At 44.2% G+C, this 16191-nt stretch overlaps 1 protein-coding gene across 1 annotated transcript; it reads left to right on the forward strand.

Moving 5' to 3' along the window:
* The first annotated feature begins 4050 nt into the window (after positions 1 to 4050).
* On the forward strand, positions 4051 to 15819 carry fem1b (fem-1 homolog b). The gene is made up of 2 exons (XM_038705718.1): positions 4051 to 4792; positions 8758 to 15819. Exons 1-2 carry the CDS (start codon positions 4545 to 4547, stop codon positions 10391 to 10393), a joined length of 1884 nt encoding a protein of 627 aa, XP_038561646.1. The 5' UTR covers positions 4051 to 4544; the 3' UTR covers positions 10394 to 15819.
* The last annotated feature ends 372 nt before the right edge of the window (positions 15820 to 16191 follow it).

The following is a 16191-nucleotide window of genomic DNA, read 5'->3' on the forward strand; positions in this document are numbered from 1 at the left end:
GGGCGGCTGGCCGGCCTCACGCGCTCCTCCCGCGGGTCACAGCAGGCTTCCCCCGCCGACCAATCAGCAGTCTGTCCTGTTTTCACGTTACATTTTAGTAGGTTGTTTAGGTTGCAATGTTACCAGAGCCAAAATTAACAGATAAACAATATAATATCTATGCAGTGACGAATGCGGCTGTTAAAATCGCATGGACTGAGCGTGTGCAGGCTTTTGTACAGTTTATGGTGCGGGCACATAAGGGAAAAAAAATGTGTGATCTTGTTTCTTTTGGTGGGTTGCTTGCGTGTTTGGCTCCAAGCAAAACTATAGAAATAGTACATTTTTGCCACGATGTGGTTACAAAAAGTATCAACTGAAGCACTGCTTTGACTGGAAACTTTTCGATTCTACTTGATACTGGGATGTTTTGGTTGCTACCATAAAGGTATCGAGAAGCGATATCCATCCCTTATTGTCTGGCTATTGCATGCATCTGTCTTTCTCTCTATTCTCCATTAGGTTGAACTGTCTGTTTTTAATCTAAACTGAGAGACTAAATTGGATGTTGCACAAATTTTAAAGCCCTTGATTTTGGCAGTATAAACAAATGACTTGACTGTTGGATGTACTATGTGTTTGAAAAGTCCTGACTAACACGTAATGCAGAAAAGCTGCGTCAACATGGTTTTAGTCTTCACTGCCAGTCAATGGAAGACATTTAAAAGTTGATAAATAATGTATCAGACTGGTTTTTGAAGTACACTAGCTAAGGTTGGACTGATGAAACATGTAGAAATGTGTCAGCAAGGTTGAAAATGATTTCATGCATCTCATGGCGTTTTCACATTGAAGTTGAAGTGTGAAACTCCTTCGTCTCTGGCAGCTGCTCCGCCGAGTGCAGACGTGGGAAACTTTTCACCTTTCACCTCCTTTGAACTCTGTGTTCAGGGGGTGAATATGTGGAACTCCTCACCACAGAACTCAGCATGGATCGTAACTAAGATCATTTCTCTTACATGTTTTAAATCCCAAGTAAGTTATTTAGCCCGCAGAAAAGCAAGAAAAGGAGTAGAGAAAGAATTCAAACTATATAATATAAGAGAGGCCTTACAAGGTTGTTTATTCATCATCATACAAGACAACTCAGTCAAGATGGACTATTGTTCAGATGAAACTTTCATATGATCGTCTTGTTGCTGCTGTTTACATTCTCCCCAGATGCAAATTAAAAAAAATGCACTGGGATGTTCTGGGTGGATTCGTATATGTATAGAAATAGCTAACTGTATGTTGTTTTATTTCATTTTTCATTTATGTTACCATATCTTAATATAAATGTGATTATCTGTTAAGCTCTGTGTCTGTAGCAGGAAGAGACTACAAACTTTATTTTATTTTGTTATACGACCTTGTGTTGTATAACAATAAAGTATAAATACATCGAAAATTAAATTTAATTACATCTGGGCCGACCAGAAAGCAAACATGGAGAAAAAACATCCAGTGTTCTCGGGACTTTAACAGAGCAAACCTCAGTCGTGACCTCTAAAAGTACAGACAGCATATTAGTTAGGGATGCACCGAATGTTCGGCCACCAAAATTAATCTGCCGAAAATGGCAAAAAAAAATCACTTTCGGTGTTCGGCCTAATAAGTCAAAAGACCGAATAGTCGTCAGTGTGGAAGCATCCAAGTCTCCCAGCACATCCACTCTATCTGTGGCTGACTTCTTAGAAAAGAACCTCTTTGAGTGTTTCTGTCACTCGTCTGTGAGAAGGAGATTAAGCTAGCCGCACCTAAATTTGGAGTGCGCACTTATTCAAGCCTTTATGGTAACTGAAACAGCCCAGGGCGATCAGGCACAGGTACATGATGGAAATAAGATTGGATTATATTCACAGAAAGTATAAAACATATTACATGTGTCCATTAAAAGGAAATGGACTCATGTAATTTACTTTACCGGACCCTCTGGGGCCCCGGACCCGCCCCCCCACCACCACCACCACCATAGTCTCTCTAAATACTGTAGGAAACACTGAGTAAAAAGCCCATTTTGACTATTTGATTTATGCAGCGGTAAAAAAAAAAAGGGAAAATAAAAGGGAAAAAAATGTGAATGTAATTGTTCAGTATTCTGCAATTTTTTTCATTATATTCGGCTTCGGATTTTCATTCATTTTGCTGCATCCCTAATATTAGTGTCCCACCAGGGAAACTAACACACCAGACCACTGCTACACAACATTAAAGGACGCGTGTCGCTTTGTTCCCCGTGCAGCCCTGGGACTCTCCGATCGCTGTCTGGTTCTGTGTGGTTTCTGTGGTTGGAAGATGGACCAACATGTCAAAACTGGATTTACAGGCCTGCCTTGATTCTACTGGTGGGAGTGTTTTTGAGGCTGCAGCCAAAGACCTGGATGATCTAACTGACATTGTGACATGTTGCATCAGCTTTTGTGACGACACATGTGTTTCGACCAAAACCTTTTGCACATACAACAACAATAAACCCTGGTTTACAGTGAAAAGAGCTTTTCAGATGGCGACTCTGCATCAGCATGGAAATGCCTGCTAATGCCTGTTAGGACTTGGAAACCGGAAGGTCGCCGAATCGAGTCAAGCCCGAACCAATGGCGAAGGTGTCCCCTGACCAAGGCCCTGAACCCCAAACCGCTCCCCGGGCGCCGTACCATGGCAGCCCTCTGCTCCTAAATAGGATGTGTTAAATGCAGAGAACTAATGTCCCCTTCCTTTTATCATCAAGAAGGCCCAGCAGAGGACTTCCTGCTGATCCACTTCTACACAGCCATCATCCAGTCTGTCCTCTGCACCTCCATCACTGTTGAAAAAGGACAGGAGCAGACTACAACGGACAGTCAGGACTGCAGAAAACCTGCCCTCCATTCAGGACTTATACATTTCCAGAGTCAGGAAACAGGCAGGAAACATCAGTGCAGATCCATCTCACCCCGGACACAACCTGTTCCAGCTCCTCCCCTCTGGATGGCGCTACAGAGCACTGTACGCCAAAACCAAGAGACTCAGGAACAGTTTCTTCCCACAAGCCATCACTCTGATGAACAGCTGATTTCTGACTCACAGTGTCAGGAACAATCCCAGTAACTCTGCCTCTAATCAGCCACCTGTTTACTGGTTTCCACTTATTATTTATTTATTCACCATTCTCTATTTCAGAGCTGTTCCCAAGTTCCCATCAGAGTCCAGTGTTCTTGGGGTTTTTCTGAACAGGTATCAGCAGAAACATTTTTCTTTTATCAAGGAGCAGCATAAAGGTCTTTTCACATGGGAAGCGACGCTCTGCCTGCGTGGTCGCCTGGCCCCACGGGGTCGCTCTGCGCCTCTCATGCGAACAGACAAGGAGACAAGTGCTCCATAGATAGTGACCACAGCTTCTGTGTGCTACACAGCTGTAGCCTATTTAATTTTATACCCCATATACCATAATTAATAAGACAATTATGAAATTATAAATCTAGAGAACTAAAAAATCTATGCTGAAAGAAAAATACATATTCAAATATAATTATATTCACATAAGTTTATTAACACAAACACAATACACATACATCAAATAATTCAATAGATCCATTGTATTTTTCTGTACCTCTGGAATATGATTTCTTTGAACATCTTTTTAGAACGGAATGTGTTTGGACATCATTTAGTTTATTCCACAATTAAATGCCACTGACAGAATAAACAGAAACTTTTCCTGGTTGTTCGAAAGCTGATTTTCCACTTAAGTCGTAATCCCCCTTCTCTTTCAGAAAACCTTTTCTGTATTTTAACCAGGCAACAGATAGTTTCCAGGCCATTAAAAATAATTATCTACCTTGTACTTATTTAGGCTAGTTAATAAAGTTTTATTCATATTTTTATATCTTGTTTCTTTTTTTGTTGTTGTTGCATTCCTCCATGATTTACTCTAAATATTGCGCCATACATTTAACTACTTAAATTACAGTTAAATTGTGAAATAAAGATATTTTAGGGGGGAGGAAGTCCGAGTGGCGGAACGTTTATCTGCTGGACAAAGTTCCTGTTGGAGGTGTTTTTAAGTTGAACGGTAACTTCCGGCAAGTGAGTAGTTAGTGTGAAAGGTGAAAGTGTTTGTGTTTATTCTTGAAATCTTTTGTCGCTTTTTTGAGTTTTACACAGAGCCCCCACTAGATGATGTATTTTTTTTAAAGGCGAGTAACACGACACGGGCTCTGTCTAATCAAACCCGGAAGCTGAAGACGGTGTTGACCAGTTAGCTAACGTTAGCACAGTAGCTAACCGGCTAGCTGCCCCAGCTGACTCCAGAGGCTCCGGAGACCCAGAAGCTGGACGCTCGGCATCGGACAGTTAAGCTTAAAGCTTCACCAGTCGGTATTACTAACGTTTCTCCTGTAGCCATAACGGAGAAAATACATTTTTCATGTGTGCACTGGGGCCGCTTTCGACATTTTAATGGGAGGCGGCTTGCTTTGGAGGATTGGACATTGCGGGCGCCAGTTGCGAAGAAAGCGGAGGTCCTGGCTACCTGTCGGGCGCAGATGGAGTCTCTGGCCGGCTACGTGTACAAGGCAGCCAGCGAGGGCCGAGTCCTGACCCTGGCCGCGCTGCTGCTCAACCACTCGGAGGCGGAGACCCAGTATCTGCTGAGCTATGTGACCCAGCTGGCCGGGCAGAGGTCCACTCCTCTGATCATCGCGGCCCGGAACGGACACGACAAAGTGGTCCGGCTGCTCCTGGACCACTACAGGGTGGACACCGAGCAGACCGGGACGGTTCGCTTTGACGGGTAAGAGCTGCCAGGTTAAGTTTCTTACACTTTAACCTCCTGTGGGTTTGGTGACATGAAGAAAACTTTGCAGTTATTCGTCCAGGTTTTGAGATTTCTATCAAATTTTTTGTGTAAAAGTGTGCAGTTTTTTAATCAAAGTGCTCCTATACGGCATTATTCTTCCAATTTGATGACCTATACCTCACGTCTCTGACCCCCACACCACAGGAGGTAAACAAACACAATCACCATTTCATGCAAACAGAAATAAGCAAAGCATAACAAAGAGAGAGACTCAGCAGCTTTGTACACTGACAGCATGTCACAGTATAAGTAGCCACCACCAGACAATAAAACCGATCATTTCTTTCTCAAAAAACATCTCTCTGTGTTGCTCTCAGCATGAAAAACAAAATTCAATAACATCTCTCCGGAAACGGCGTCCCTGTTGGGCCAACGCTGTAAACGGGATTCTACTTTCTATTAAAGAAACATTTGTCGCTTTGGAGACAAAGTTCAGACATAGATGAGCCCGTTTATCTTATCTTATTACACAGTGATCTATTCATTTGAAGATTATTATCTTGGTGGATTGATTAATCGCTTGGTCTGTGAGAGGGTCTGAGACTGTGCCCCCCCCCCCTTCAGGCCCGGGTCAAACTTTGAAAATCTCTGGTCTATGAAATGTTGGATAATAGTGAGAACTGTTTGTCTCTGGGGCTGAAACTAATGACAGAATAATCTGTCCATTTATTTCTTGATTAATCAAATACTTGTTCTATAAAATGATGGAAAATCAGTGTTTTCCAGAGTCCCAGACGACTGGCCTGCACTACGAAACGGGGTAACTGGCTTATCCAGGTAACTTCGTGACGTCGGGTGTAAATTCACGGTTATCCCGCACTACGAAAGGTGGATAAGTGTCTGTTGCCATGGCAATTTACCCTGCATCTCTAAACTTCTCCGAGCCGGTTTTGTTCGTGGTTAACTCGAGGTTCCCCTGCACGTGGACTCCACACCACATCTGTACTCAGTGTTACTGATGTGAAGTAGGATATTAATACACACCGCTCCATAAAACATGTTTAGATGTCTTCCTGATTTGTTTCACTGCGGCTGCACTGAAGTTCTGAACACAGCAGCATCACGTTCAGACAGCGAGCCCTGCAGCCGAGCAGAGGAATCTTAATTAATTAACAAGACAGTTTCTTAGATGGAGCCCATCTGTAGGCTATAATTGAATTCTCTGACGTGTTTTCACATATTTAGATTGACTATTTTATTGTCCAAAAAATAGGGAGCCAGAGTGGGGGAGGGAATAACCGAGGGGGGAAAAATCCTAGATAAAAGTGTGAAATTTACAAGAACAAAAGTCAGCATTTCCTGAAATTTATGATTAAAAATCACACTTCTGAATCCACGGCAAAGTCTCTAAGGTGCATGATAGTGATTGTGGGCTAAACTGCATAATACACGGCAGACGTGTGTGTGTGTGTGTGTGTGTGTGTGTGATGTTGCAGCCTTGCAGAGTGAAGTTTCTCTCATAAATGTGTGACTATAATGTCAGAGAATATTCAGGCTTTTACTTGTAGATTAATCTTGGAGATTAAATTTTCTCTCGGATTATTCCCCCTCTCCTCTGGCTCCTTTTTTTTTCTATTACAAAGGACCTTTACATCTTAATCATATTACACATAAAAAGAAGAGCCCGTAAAATACATAGTAGAGATTTGAACTACAGTCAGAACACTGAAGATAATTAGGCTACAAATTTACTCAATGCGAAGCCAACGAGCTTCCCTGGCTCTGTCGGCCGCCACGATATTTAGCCGTTAACGTGTCTTTACATTCATAATTTCCTGACACAATCAACATGCGTTCCTCTGGAGAAATACGGAGCATTCACCGTTGTGAAAAAACGTCCAGACAGACGTCCTCTGATGTCTTGTTTTGTCCACAAACCCTAAAAATATTCAGTTTACTATCACAGAGCAGCAAAAAAACCCAGGACATATAAACATTTAAGAAGCTGGAATCAGAATTTGGAATCTGAGAAGAAATGATTATCAAAATAGTTGGTTGATTAATTTAATAGTTAAGTTTATTTATAAAGCACATTTAAAAACAACCAGAGGTGACCAAAGTGCTAGAAAAAGGTATACGGTCGAAGACGTAAAAATTAAAACAGGCCAAACAAAACTGACATACAGCAATAAGATAGAAAAACAATAAGAGCGCTGGTGCCCTGAACAGACTCAAAGAATAAAAATGCGTTTTAAGATGAGACTTAAAAGTGTCGAAGGTGGGGGACGATCTAATGAGAGGTGGCTAAAAGGGATTGGTTTGATGATCTGAGGGCTCTGGAAGAGCGATAAAAGATTCGGAGTTCTTAAATATAAGATGGAATAGTTGACAACTTCTGGATTTGTCGTTGCAGCTCTTGTCTCAGTGTCCTGAAGCCCCAAGTGACGTCTTCAAATTACTTGTTTTGTTCAACCAACAGTCCAAAATGAGAGAGAACTGTGGAACCAATTGATTGATCATTTAAAATGGTTGCAGATTTAGTTTCTAACTGTTAACTATTTGACCGTTTCAGCTTTGAAACTCACTACGTAAAGTCTCCACCTCCACAACAGGAAGCTGTGTGATGCCTAATGCCCTGAGTCACTCTCAGGAACCTGTTTTTAAGTTGAATTTTAAAGGACCGCAGTACACAGACCTCACTGGGAACAGGTTTCACTGGAACTACTGTGTTCTGTGGATTGTCCAGAGAAACAGGGACATCGTGAAGTGAAGTGTAGAAGTGTATTTGTGATTCACTGACAGATGTTGCTGATATTTATTTGTCCAGCTCATTTATGACAATGAGGGCAGACTAAATATCGGAAAGAGCCCAAATTATAACGCACATAACTTTTTACTGTAGACATTAGCAGTTGGCTCAGAATGGGCCCTTGGGGGGTGACTTTGCGCGACAGTAAGCATGGCCGGTACGCGCACAGTAAAGGCAATGAGTTACCTTATGACCGAAATATTAGGGTTGGGCGATGTCTACGTTGAAACATCGGGATAGACGATGGCATCGGGGCGCCCCCTGTCTGGGTTTTTCTTAAGTTGAAAGGTGATCCAAATAAAATTTTAAAACGTTTGCGGCGTCTCTAAAGGGGGATTCGCAGTGTTGGTCTGGTCATGTCACTGAAAACTATGAATTGTGATAATTGATTTGAGTCATTCTCTGATTCCAGCTTCTTAAATGTGAATATTTTCTGGTTTCTCTGCCTCTCTGTGACCGTAAACTGAATATCTTTAGGGTTTGTGCACAAAACGACACACTTGAGGACGTCATCTTGGCATTTTTCACCATTTTCTGATGTTTTACAGACCAAACGACTGATCAATAAATCAAGAAAATAATAGTCAGATGAATAGACAATGAAAATATTTATTTGTTGCAGCCATACAGATCCACAGATTACAGCTGGGTATCAATACTAAACTAAAATATGTTTCATATGTTTTGAAAAACCTTGACTAGATGTATGTTATATTTCTCAGCGGAAGCTGTCAGCCTAAGAATTGTTTAGTATCTGTTAGGGTTGGGTATTCTTTGCATAAAATGACACCTGTTGAAGCCAAAGTAGTTGTTTTGGTGTCATTACTTCTTTTCTTTTCAAATAACTGTTAGATAAAAATATTGGGAAACTGGATCAGATCGCTCTCCGTCCTGATCAGGTTGTCCTCACAGCTAGTATCACCACAGGGAAGGACATGAAGGAGTTTATTGATCACTGAGTTGTTGTTGAAAACAAGTTGAAGTTAAGTTTTGGATCCATTTATGCGTTAAAGATTAAATGCATTTATTCCTGAGTGGTTTGCGTCTTGAAGACCAGAACAGGTTTCAGATTGAGACCAGGGTGTGCTGCACTTGAAAGTCACATCCTGAATGTTGTAAAGTTGAAGTCTCTCTCCTGTCTGTCCTGCAGCTACGTCATCGACGGGGCCACAGCGCTGTGGTGTGCAGCTGGAGCGGGGCACTTTGAGGTGGTGCGCCTGCTGGTGAGTCACCGTGCCAACGTTAACCACACCACGATCACCAACTCCACCCCCTTGCGGGCCGCCTGCTTCGACGGGCGCCTGGACATCGTCCGCTACCTGGTGGAACACAACGCCGACATCAGCATCACCAACAAGTACAACAACACCTGTCTGATGATCGCAGCCTATAAGGGCCACACAGATGTCGTGAAGTTCCTGCTGGAGCAGGGGGCGGATCCCAACGCCAAGGCCCACTGTGGGGCCACTGCCCTGCACTTTGCAGCTGAGGCGGGCCATCTGGAGATTGTAAAAGAGCTGGTGCGCTGTCAGGCCGCCATGGTGGTGAACGGACACGGCATGACGCCGCTGAAGGTCGCTGCGGAGAGCTGCAAAGCAGACGTGGTGGAGCTGCTGCTGGCGCACGCCGACTGCGACCCGTGCAGCCGCATCGAGGCCCTGGAGCTGCTGGGCGCCTCGTTCGCCAACGACCGGGAGAACTACGACATCCAGAAGACGTACCACTACCTGCAGACGGCCATGACGGAGCGCTACTGTGACCCAGAAAACGTCATCGACAAGGAGCTGCTGCCGCCCATCGAGGCCTACGGGGGGCGCTGTGAGTGCCGGACACCCCAAGAACTGGATGCCATCCGCGTGGACAGGGACGCTCTGCACATGGAGGGGCTGATGATTCGGGAGCGCATCCTGGGTTCAGACAATATCGACGTGTCGCACCCCATCATATATCGTGGCGCCGTCTACGCTGATAACATGGAGTTTGAACAGTGCATCAAACTGTGGCTTCACGCGCTCCGTCTGCGGCAGAAAGGCAACCGGAACACGCACAAGGACCTGCTGCGCTTCGCCCAGGTCTTCTCCCAGATGGTCCACCTGAAGGAGCAGGTTTTGGCCTCAGCCGTGGAGCAGGTGTTGAGCTGCAGCGTGGTGGAGATTCAGCGAAGCATGGCCCGAGTGGAGACGGCGGCTGAACCAGAGCTGCCGCAGGCCTTGGACAGTTACGAGTCAAACGTTTTTACCTTTCTGTACCTCGCCTGCATTTCTACCAAGACGACCTGCGGCGACGAGGAGCGCGCCCGCATCAACAAGCACATCTACAACCTGATCCAGCTGGACCCGCGGTCCCGTGAAGGCTCCTCTCTGCTCCACCTGGCCATCAGCTCCACCACACCGGTCGACGACTTCCACACCAACGACGTCTGCAGCTTCCCCAGCGCGCAGGTCACCAAGCTGCTGCTGGACTGCGGCGCGCAGGTCAACGCCGTCGACCACGAAGGCAACACCCCGCTGCACGTCATCGTCCAGTACAACCGGCCCATCAGCGACTTCCTCACGCTGCACGCCATCATCATCAACCTGGTGGAGGCCGGCGCCCACACGGACATGACCAACAAGCAGAAGAAGACCCCTCTGGACAAGAGCACCACCGGCGTGTCGGAGATCCTGCTGAAGACGCAGATGAAGATGAGCCTCAAGTGCCTGGCGGCGCGCGCCGTCCGGCAGCACCAGATCACCTACCGCAACCAGATCCCCAAAACGCTGGAGGAGTTCGTGGAGTTCCACTGAAACGGACCTGAGAGCTGAAGCATCAACACGAACCAATGACAGACAGACTTTGTTGTTTTTAAAGAATTTCTTATAATTTTCTAACAAGTCCAAACGGTGCTGAGGATGATGGTCCAGTACTAAAGCTTTTATAAAAGAACCTGGTCGGCTTTTTTCCTCGAGTATTAATTGCTAAAAACCAGACGGCAGTCCGTCGGCCTGTCTGCGTCTCCGGGGCCGCTTGGTCACCGCGAGACGTCCGAGGAAACTGCAGCAGGTTGGTGCAGAGAGAGGACGGCAGCGACGCCACGCCGCTGCTTCTTGTTTTGCCTTATGTTCATGGCCGTCACGCACGCCATGTTACTGTGATTCCACAGTCTGAGTGAATGAGAGAGTGAGTGTCTGCAGAGAAGCAGCCGACCTCGAGCGTTCACCCCGCAGATCAGCCGTCACACATATCGTTATTTTTTAATATGAGAAATAGTTTTCACTGGGTTTGAGGGTTGAGGAAGGACGGCAGAATAAGGACACGTGATCTGATCTGGACAGAATTTATACTAACAAACAATCGGGATTTTCAGGAAGTTTATTTTTAAAAGTTTGCTGGTATTTGTTTTTCTCTCGGGCCGTTTCAGTGAAACTGCACTATGTGGCGTAACGTATGCAGACACTTGCTTCTGATCTGGGGCTGATTTTCCTGATTCCTCCTCCTCAGTTGTAATGAAGGGAAATCTTAAAGCTCCAGCATGAAATGATGCTTGAGATGGCTGCTTCCAAACCTTTGTGTGACCTCTCTTCACAGGTTTTGATATGTCTGTGATTCCAGACTGGATAATAAAAAAAAGAAGTGACTTTTCCCCCAAACTGTTTATTTGACAGAGAAATGGTGAAAGTATCTTTATAATTATGTAAAATGTTTTTAATTCTCTCCCATCTTGTGACCCCTCAGATTTATTTATTTAGCAGTTTTGGACGGTAGTGTTCTTCCGGCTTTGTCCCCTTTTCTGTTTTAATATGAAAGTCCACAAAGAGCTGTTCCTTTTTATGGTTTAAGAAAAAAAGTCTTGAGTCAAACGCTGGTCAAAATGTTGGGGAGGTGCGTGGATTTCACACCACGGGGTGGAGCAGCACATTGATGTCTGTAGTGTCCACATACTTTTGGCCATGTAGTGTACTTTTCCTTGCGATTGAAACTATAAACCAAATATTTCCTGGACACGGTGCGGTCGTTTGATTGACACCATAGATGCGCGTACGTGAGCTTTTATTTTGAAAGGTGTATCTGAGGATGTGAGTACAGAAACTACGAATGTTCTTCCAGACGGAAATCCATATTTTAACTTGCAGTTCTTATTTCTTTTTTTAATAAACGGTCAAGTCCTGGAGGTGGAGGACGAGGTCACCAGGTTTACATGTTTCCCACAGTGCTGCTGCAGCTTTAGCTTGGGTCACCAGGAAGAGGTTTAAATGCTTCGCGTGTGTGACAGGATTCAGTTTTATTAGGTCCATGTGAGGTCCTGTTCTGTTGCCAAAGGGTCTGACGCCGGAGTGGATCTGATCACATGGTTTGTCTTCATCATTGCTGAATTTTACTTTCTGCTGCTGGAGGTGAAAATAGGACTTTAAATTTGTTTCTGAAGCATAAAGATGTTTTGAATGATTTTGTTCGACCTCACTTTATTGATTATTTATTTATTTGTCGGCATGTCCAGCTGCTGCCAGTGTCCTGTTGGTGGTGTTTTGGACCGGGTCCGACTGTCCTCGCCTCCCTTCAGGTTCTCTTTACTCTCCCGTCCAGTTCTGCTCTGTTTTCCGTGGGTCCGTTTCAGATGGTGTTTACTTCTAAACGCTGCAGCATTGTAGAGAAAGTAACTTTCCTTTCTGCTATTATCATCATAATTCTTATCATGATTTGAGTCACAGAGCGAATCATCTGTATTTCCACAGTATGAACAACCAGTGATCTTTGTGAAAACCCAGAGAGAGAAATGTATTTTGTTCTCTGCACAATAAAAAAAGATTTTTGACTCATTTCTCAAATCTCGTCTCCGTATGCAAACGAAGATGGCAGCAGGAAATGAGAGATGTACAGCGTGAAGCTTAGTGAGTGTAATAAGGAATGACAACATAGTTAAACAGATCAAATATATCTTCATAGAAGTTACTGTAGATTAATAAAATATCTTCATATCTGATTTCAACTGCAAACGTTTAAATATAATGCTGATAAATGGAGGTCTCAAGGAAAGCATTATTTGTCTGTGTAACATTGTTTTCTTTTATATTTTCATACAAAATAACATCATATGACACAAGAACGAAGATACGTTGCATCCATGGATAGGAAATATAGATGCAAAAAGTTTCTTCTGGTCTTTTATTGTGCAGCAGACTGAAGAGTCTTTGAGGACAACAACAGGAAGTGTTGTTTAACAGCCCTCTGGGGTTTTCACACACGGACAGGTAGTTATATTTAACAACAGGATTACATGAGAAGCACAAGGAGAACTGGGGGGGGGGGGGGGTGGTTATCAAACATCACCAGTTGTTCTTTGCTCTTTTTTTTCCAAACAACAAAATGTAAAAGACCCCGGGAAAACAGCAGGACGTCAGTCGAGTCCTTGTTGGGGATTATAAGTTTGTCTGGCAGTCTGCGTTTAGTTTGAAAAGTGAGCTTCTGTTGTGTGGAAAAAAAAAAACCTTGTTAATTCCCGAGTCTTCATGTTTGAGTCTGAAGGATTAGGAGCTCCTCTGAGGGCTGATTAATCTTTACCAGCCGCCGATCGCACATGAAACCCGCCGCAGTCGAGCTGAAAAACAAAGCCGTTTGCTCCGTCTTTCCTTTCTGTACATGTGGAAACCTGCGGGGAGGAAAAGTGCTTCTTCACCAAACAGACTCTCTGGTCGCAGGAGTGTTTCACCCAGTGCATCAGCTGACTTCTCAGTTCATCTTTCACGCCAGAGTCTAGTGAACCGTCACACCAGGCGGTTCATGTGTGTTCGGGCTCATCGCAGTCTGACTACGCAGCACTTCTTTCCTCCCAGCAGCAGGTGTTTCCCGCTAGTGCTTACACGATTAATCGATTAGTCAATAAGATGGAAATCTCTGACCGCAGTGTTGACAGTTGATTAAAGAATAGTTTGAGATTTTGGAAAATTCCCATATTTGCTGCCTGACGGAGAGTTCGATGTTCAGATTGATGCCACTGATGAAGAAATGGCCAGCCAGATAGCATGTTAATGTTTTTATATTCGTGTCGTGCCCTTGTTTCCAGGCTTTATGCTAAGCTAAGCTAACCAGCTGCTGTGGCATCCATCTGAGCCTGAACTCTCAGAGACCTTTAATTGTTTTTAAGTCATCTGTCAGTTAAGACTGTCTCTTATTATCGAGTTATCTGGAGATTATTTAGTTTAGATAACTGATTTTTAGTCTACAAAATGTCAGGAGATATTAAAAAATGTCCCTCACAGCTTCATGTTGCAGGTTTTTCCTTCAACCAACCAACTAAAATCCAAAAATAAAACAGAAAAGCTGCAGAAAGTCACATTTGAGAAGCTGGAACGAGAGAAAGTCCGTTTTGTTTCTTGATGAACGATCTGAACTAATCCATTCATAACATAATCGGTTCCAGCTTCTCCAGTGTGAGGATTTGCTTCTTTTCTCTGTTGTAAACTGAATATTTATTGATTTATTTAGCAGCTTGTTGGACAAATAAAGACGCCACTCTGGACTGTTCGCTCTTTTTGTACATTTTATAGACTAAAAAATGGTTAAGCACCAAAGCGCACCTCTGCTCTCCACATCCACAGATTGTTTTCACTGCAGCAGCTCGGCCACAGAGGATGAGTGAGTGATTAGACTGAAGATACAGCTCCATCAACCCGCAGTTATCACCACCATTTCACATGAGTCACTCAGTCTTGGAAAAATAAAACTTCTTCCGATAAACTTTGTCAGCTGCTGCAGTGACAAAAACACACTTTGTTCCCCCTCCATTTATTCCTCGTGTTTTGAAGCCGCAGGATGTCTGAGTCCTGAGTCTGCAAAGCCAGACTGACCTGTGAGCTCAGCTTTCAATATAAGATTCACTTCTGGAAAACAAAGCACACAAAGGGCCGCTCTGCAGGGACAGAGTGACTCCAAGAACTTTCTAACTTTGCCAACACATATTGAAGCCGCAAAGCGAATCGTGATGCTGCTGCTGTGCGGCTCATTTCTCACCTCACTTTTCTTTCGAGGCTGGTTTTACTGGTGTTGTGATCGTTTACTTTTTCAGGTGGAGGGACAGTTGAAATGAAGTTGTGTGCTGGCGTTGCCCTTCTTAGTTTTTGTCATCAGGGTTTGATTTTCTGAAACAAAAAGCAGCATGTGAACGCAGCATCTGTCCTTCTAATCAATAACTATCTGTCCAGCGTGCAGCAGAGCTGTGTGTTTATGGCCGTGTGTCCAAGCCATGCGGTCCTGTATTACAGAGGGGATTTCTGCCTGGAGCTTTTCGGGGTTTAACGTGATGATAATGTGTCATTGGGGACGAACTCACAAAGGGATTGTGTGGCTTTTGTGGCCCATAAACCTGCACAAATAAAACAAACTGAAACGTTATTGCAAAGGGTGAAATGTTGGTTACTAACAAAGCTAACAGCTCCAGTGTTTAAATTTGGTCATATGCACACGTTGGCCCTTTTCAGTGCAAACAAGTCCAGTTCACAAACAGCAGCAGCGTGTTCACGGAGTTGTTAGAAACTGGAGCGCATTTCTAACTGCCAGGCTTTCCAGTGATCGTGGCAGCGGCGATTAAAGCCAGGTGAAGCAATCGTAGAACATCATGTGGGCACAGTTGGAGGGAATCAAAGTGGAAAACAACATGAAACCTCCCGCTGTTCCAGTCCAGCAGAGAGCAGAGGAGAGAAAACAGCTCTCCGTGCGCCCTGACGCATGAGGGGGAGCGCACAGTTACAGCACCGCAAATAACCATCACTCCCACACAGTCACATCCTGCAGGTGGAAACGAATGAAAGAGCGGGGGAGTAAATAGATCATCAGAGTAGTTTTCATTGGCATACAAACATGTTGAGATGCGACGATGAACGTTTTGTTCTTGCAGCCGCATTCATGAAATGTTACTGGGACCGCTGCAGATATTATTATGGCCGTGTTTGCTGTTGTGAATTGGACCTTGAGACGCGACAGATAAAGGTTGTAAGTGATGCGCAATTCATGGTGCTAACATTCTTTGTGAAGTCGCCCCTCAGTGTGCTGATTGCGCTTTTTAACTCAGAGTTTTTATTTAACACCGCAGGAGCACGTTTATGTCCTGACGGCAGCTTTTCTGTGGCTGAAACGAAGCCAAAGATTCTTTTCATGTGTTGGCACGATGTCAGCTGTGGTGTTCTACTTCATGCAAAGTGAAATTAAAGTCAAATTAAAGGTCTCCTGTTTGCATCCACCAGTGTTTGTTCTCCTGTTATTGATTTACTCACCGCAGCTGATTACTATCTGAAAGGCCGGTTTTAGCCCTGAACCACAGTTTAGTGACGGGAAGAATTGGCTGCTTGAAAGGCTGATTCTTTTCAGACTAAACATCTTTACATTTCACACTTGTAGGAAACATTTATCTACAATTAAATACAAAGGATTGCGTGTTACAGGTGTCAGTGTGGAGAAAGCTTTTTAGATTACAGAAAGAATTGCAAAGATGCCAGATAGATGTGACAAGCGTGCAAGGGGAACATTTTCCGCTGCACCAGAGTGTAAGGTTCACACTAAACTGGCCAACCTTAACCTCTGGCGTGCGACCTCTGACTCATAAAGCAACTGT

This window comes from Micropterus salmoides, unplaced genomic scaffold (genome assembly GCF_014851395.1).
Source record: "Micropterus salmoides isolate LMB-PRFRI ecotype aquatic unplaced genomic scaffold, ASM1485139v1 Ms_hic_scaffold_8, whole genome shotgun sequence".
Classification (NCBI taxonomy): domain Eukaryota; kingdom Metazoa; phylum Chordata; class Actinopteri; order Centrarchiformes; family Centrarchidae; genus Micropterus; species Micropterus salmoides.

Bases quoted from the DNA above. Each gene is read 5' to 3' on its own strand.
- fem1b (XM_038705718.1), top strand. From the start codon at position 4,545: ATGGAGTCTCTGGCCGGCTACGTGTACAAGGCAGCCAGCGAGGGCCGA. The intron at 4,793-8,757 runs GTAAGAGCTGCC...TCTGTCCTGCAG, and splicing joins GGGACGGTTCGCTTTGACGG to CTACGTCATCGACGGGGCCA.